Here is a 5,498-nt window from a genome sequence, read left to right on the forward strand (position 1 = left end):
ACCCAGCTGGATCTAGTATTCCACAAAATTATCAAAAACATAATAACTAAGTTCGTAAAAATATTTGTAGTATTTGTAGCCCGTGTGAATGCATGGGTTGATAGCTTAGGTGTACGTAATTGCTCAGTCCATTCTTGAAAAGATAGTTGCAGCATGGAGACAAACAAAAGCACAGGAAATGTTCGGCGGAACCTGCCTGATAGCTGCAAAGCCGTCGCCCAACGGGTACCGTCGTCGCCCAAAGGAAAATGAACGTCTACACTGATTGCTAATATAAAGTTGCCCACTAATAGTGGGCACATTTCGGTTACCTTGTCAAACAATCACGAGCTTCTTTGGCCAACAGGAATTCCAGATGAATTTTACAAACATAATAATGCAAGAAACATAATAGTTTATTTGGCCTGAACCCTAAGAAGCCATCACATGGCGTTGGCGAACAAAGGATTTGAGTTATTTGTTGATGGACCAAGTGAATTGCAGAAAACCACCACATTGATGTATAGGTTTGCAACACACCGATTTATAAATTTTTGCCGGAAACCATGGATCTTCGGCCTAATCTTTTGCACAAAAACATTAGTTGATGGCTTTGCCTGTTTTGATGACGGTTATGACAGATCGAGCGCGCTCTGTGCTGGCGTGGGGTAACAGTTCATGGTAACGGCACTAGACAAGGTCTTTTTGCCAAAAACTCCTCCCTTAAAAAAAAAGATCTCTCTCCCTCCTTGATCTAGATCAGGATCTGTCTCTCCTACAAACCATCACACTCCTCCTGCCAGCTCCTTGGATGCCCTGCCCAGTGGATAACCTGCTCTCTCTATCTTTCTCTCCCTCACGGCGGATGCCCCGGCATGTCGCTGGTGACCTGCTCGCCTTCACTGCGGGCGTTGCGGCTCTGCTGGCCAGTTGCGGCGTGCAGGCAGACATAGTTCTCGTCTCCCCGCCTGGTGCTCGACCACAATGCCGGCGAGGTCGATCCACCGCCCCAAGCCGGCGACGAGAGTCCGCCGGGGTTCTGTGCACATGGGGCTAATTACTTTTTTGCTTTATGATTGAGGGGTGGCTATGTAAAATTTTAGGGACTAGTTTCTAATAGTGGGCGATACTCTGCGCCGGCGCATCGGCCAAACGATTCGGCCGGTCCACCTAGGACCGTAGGATTCCTAGCGATGCCAATGATTGCTAGCCATCGGATATGCCTTCCCCGTTTTGTCCTTCTTCTTCAGCGAGCGCCGCACATCAATGACAGGAGGCTGCGACGCTATCGACCCCCCGCCATAATCAACCGCGAGGCGACCTAGTCCGAAGCACCGCCGCACGCCGGGCTCGCCGACGTTCGCCGCCGCTCGCCGCCCCCACGCAATCTCCTCCCCCCGCTCAAAAATTGATGCATGGAGGCACGAATCCTTGCCGGTTCCAGCATGAAAAATCCTCATGCGCGCCATCAGATGCAGCTCCCGCCTAGTTGATGATTGCAGCTCCGTCGTCATCCCCCGCTTGCAGCTCAGCTCCGCCGTCGTCCCCTGCCTGCAGCTCCGCCGCCGTCCCCTGCTTACAGCTTATCTCCGCAGTCGATGGACCAATGGAGACGACGAAGTAACTTGCAAAAAATCACTATATATGGTTCCAGCAACCAAATTTGCCGCTTGTAGCATTTCAAGTAGCTGGTTGAAGCTCATTTTGCAATGGTCGAAGCATTCAAGCCACCTGGTTCCAGCATATTACTCGCAGGTTCCTCATCACCGTCAAGGTCGCAGTACCATTGTGTCCGCTGTCTACCACCATCTTAGCAAACTTTGTTAGTAGCAAACTGACATCTCTGGTAGTAGCAAAACTCCGATACGGTTGCAGCAACAAAAATCCATCGCCGTCGTCGAGCAACGCCGCCGTGGATGGAAGTAGCAAAAATTGACTTCGGTTCCAGCAAAATCAAACATGGTTGTAGCAAAAATAATCGATCCGAAAAACACAGGGATGTAGCATCTCGTGAGAATGAATGTAGCAATCGTCAACATCTGTGGTAACAAAAGACTGACAAAAAGGTTGCAGCAAGAAACACAGTCCTGGGTCTCGCATATCATAAAGATCGGATGTAGCAAGAATTCGACAAACATAGGCAGTAACAAAAAATCAAAATGGTTGTAGCAAAATCGTTCGCCGGTTCCAGCAAAAAACACCATGGGAGGAGATTTGGGGCGGGGGTAGGTGGAAGCAAAAACATAAGCCGGTTCCAGCAAAATCAAAACAAGGTTGTAGCAAAATCAAAACAAGGTTGTAGCTAGACAGGACGTTGGTGGTAGCAATTTTTTCATTGCCGGTTGTAGCATGTAGCACAATAATCCGCGCCGCTCGTCCTCGCCAAATGTTGCTTGGAGCAGCGCTGCCCGTCCTCGCCGTCCATGGTCACCACGCTCATCTAGCCCCTCGTCTCCAGCAAACAAGGATGGTGGTAGCAAAAAAGTTGGCTGAATCCAGCAAAAAAAGAACACGGTGGTAGCAAATTAGGAAAAGATGAGCCCCGGTTCCAACAAACAAAGGATGGTGGTAGCAAAAACTTGAATGGATCCAGCAAAAACAAAACACGGCGGAAGCAAATTTTGGAGCTCTTTCCAGCAAAAACAATGATTCCAACAAAAAAAAATCATCGTCTCCGTTTGCCGGCCACCGGGCGTAGTCGCCATGGTCGGCAGGCCACCCGGCGCAAGTCCCAGGACGACGGATGACTAGTTCCAGCATGGTTCGTCGCCGGTTCCGGCACGCGGCGCGGTCGTGCAGTAGGAGCCCGCCGTCGATAAAAAAAAAAGTATCGGCGTCGGCCAGGTCGAGTACGCGACGATGTCCCCCTGTACAGCCCCGCCCAACCTCCCAAGCATGACACCCTCACATCTGGCTTGCTTCTCGGCTAGCAGCCATTGCTGGGATTAAAGGGGGAGTGTTGTTCGGCTCGACGGGGGCGAGAAGCTAGGCGCTGGGATATGGCAGCAGAGAAAGAGATGGGAAAAAAATGAATGGTACACGCGTGAGAGGATAAAGAAGGAAGATGCTTCAGCGGTGGGGTGGGGTGGGCCTGGCAGAACACGTGGCTTGCGTACGATTATTGGATCGCACAAGAATCCCACGACGCACGCGAGACCGGCAGAGTGTTTGGCCGGTGCGCCGGGTATAAACACTTCCCTTTCTAATATTAGACCAAACGCTGTCTAGCGCGAGCTGTTATGCCATGTCATCAAATGTGGGTCCCACATATTATAGGGGAGGTCAAAATGCCCAAAGCGATCCGTTAGTGTTTTGTTTCTTGCGAAAGATTAGGTCGAGAATCAGTGGTTTCGGGCAGAAATTTATAAAAGCAGTGTTTTCTGTAAATCTAATGTGATGGTTTTGTGTAATTCACTCAGTTCATACCAGAGCAGTATGTCACTTACATCAACAACATTCCTGGTGAATTTGATAATTTGCTCCTGCTAAAAACAAAACATCACGCTTTTATTCCACGCCCGGGCAGCGGTGCCTGTACCGGCGCGTCCGTCAAGCCGGCGGGAGGGGGAGCGCGGCGACGGTCTTCTTCCAGGCGGGGCGGGCGGAGATCTCGTCCCACCACGCCTGCACGTTCGGCCTGGCCGCGACCAGCTCCGCCGCCCGGGGCGTCCGGCTCATGACGAACAGCTGCGCCATGTGGTTCACGTCGGCGAGGGTGAACGCGTCGCCGGCGAGGTACCTGTTCCCGGCGGCGAGGTGGGCGTCGTAGACGTCGAGCACGTCGGCGACCTTGCGGGCGAGCGCGTCAACCACGGCCGGGTCAGGCGCCGCGCCGCCCGGCAGCCGGGGCCTGACGCGGAGCTCGTACACCAGGTCGGCCACGGCCGGGTAGAAGTGGTGCGACTCCACCTCCAGCCACACCTCCAGCTTCGCCGACGGCGCCGCCGGCAGCAGGTCCGTGCCCGAGGACCGGTACTTGGCCGCGATGTACCGGCTTATGGCGCGCGACTCTGCAGGCGATCCCAAACCAAGTCCGAGCAAATTCGTGCAGTTGATTAGCCCAAAATGTTGACAATTAACTCCGGCGAGTCTGAAAGTCTGAATTTCTTGGGCGTACCGAAGAGGATGTCGTCGCCGTCCTGGAACGCCGGGACCTGGCCCAAGGGCTGCACGACGCACGGAAACGCAGTAAATTAGTAGTACTAAACGATGGCATCGGCTGATGGCAGTAGCAGGGGAGTGCGTGGCCGGGCGTACGGACGTTGATGGCGAGGAACTCGGGCGCCTTGGTGTCGTCGACGTCGACGAGCTCGTAGTCGAGCCCCTTCTCGTTGAGCAGCGCCGCGATGCGCACCGAGTTGGACGACAGCTCGTACCCGTACAGCTTCCTTGTGCTCGCCGCCGCCGCCGCCTCGGCCATAGCGCCTGGATCGCTTCTCTTCTGCTGCTGGCAAGCACGGTGTGGCGACCGGCGAGATCCAAGACCGGGAGAGCAGCTGCGGAGGGGATCCCGGTAGGTGGCCGGCAGAGCAGAGCAGTCACGGATGGCACCCCACCTAACACGCCGCTTAATCAACTGGTCGGTTTGGCCCTGCTCTGCAGGTGGCGCTTGGTAAATTGTTAATTCCTCAAAGTCGTCCGACGTAACGTGACAGTCCACCAGCCACATTCGGGCAAATGCTGTGAGGGGCTGTGCATGGTTAAAGAAGAGTAAAGTCTGTTTTAAATCTTAAATTGGTAGGCTTTGTTGAAATTGAACCTTCACATCTGAATCCCTAAAATCTGTATCCTAACTTCTCTAATCTCGGTCAACATCAACCCTGGACTAATTTGGCGCACCGGCAAAATATCAATCCCGCTTAAGATCATAGTCTGTTCTCACTGACATCTCTGTCCCACATGTCATATCCACCTTCTATCCTCAATCATCTCTCCTGAAATCAACGCCGCATGGAGAAGCAGGAGGCTGGGCAGCGCAGATGAAGGGCGTCGGGTGCGGGCGTTTCCGGTTCGCATGGCCCACGCGGGGAATCTATGGAGGTGCCCTTCATGTAGTCGGTGCGCGGCGAGTCGTCACTCGTCAAAAAGGAACGGGAGCTGGGAGGGCGGCACGCGATGGCGTGCACGGAGTGGAGGTGGCCACGCTCACGATCGACTTGGCGGAATGGTGTTTGCCCGTCCAGGAAATGGTAGACCAGCGCTCACGTCGACTTGGCGGAACCGTGTTTGCCCATTCAGAAAATGGTAGAGCAGCGCGACGCGAGCTTCCACGTCGATGCGACGGACCCGCGTGCCAGGGAGCTCCGTCACAACGATGACCGACAGGAGGTGCACGATGTTGTGTGCACGTAGAACACACACATGATCCCGCTTGCTCGACTGCGTGCTCAAGTTCCCTCGGCATTTCGGCAACCACATCGCTGGCTACTATGTGGTGCAGCGCGCCATGAACATGGCGACCAAGATACTCATATACTGCCTGGAGACGTGTCTAGCTAGCGTATTCCCGGCGGGAGGCG

General features: G+C 53.9%; 1 protein-coding gene across 1 annotated transcript; it reads right to left on the reverse strand.

Moving 5' to 3' along the window:
- Nucleotides 1–3,376: 3,376 nt before the first annotated feature.
- LOC125529376 (glutathione S-transferase 3-like) lies at nucleotides 3,377–4,573 on the reverse strand. Its single transcript, XM_048693791.1, has 3 exons — nucleotides 4,241–4,573; nucleotides 4,097–4,145; nucleotides 3,377–3,989 (listed from the first exon to the last, which is right to left on the reverse strand). The coding sequence occupies exons 1-3, from the start codon at nucleotides 4,397–4,399 to the stop codon at nucleotides 3,529–3,531; spliced, it is 669 nt and encodes a 222-aa protein (XP_048549748.1). The 5' UTR covers nucleotides 4,400–4,573; the 3' UTR covers nucleotides 3,377–3,528.
- Between the last annotated feature and the right edge of the window lie 925 nt (nucleotides 4,574–5,498).

The sequence above is a fragment of the Triticum urartu genome, unplaced genomic scaffold (assembly GCF_003073215.2).
Source record: "Triticum urartu cultivar G1812 unplaced genomic scaffold, Tu2.1 TuUngrouped_contig_5560, whole genome shotgun sequence".
NCBI lineage: Eukaryota > Viridiplantae > Streptophyta > Magnoliopsida > Poales > Poaceae > Triticum > Triticum urartu.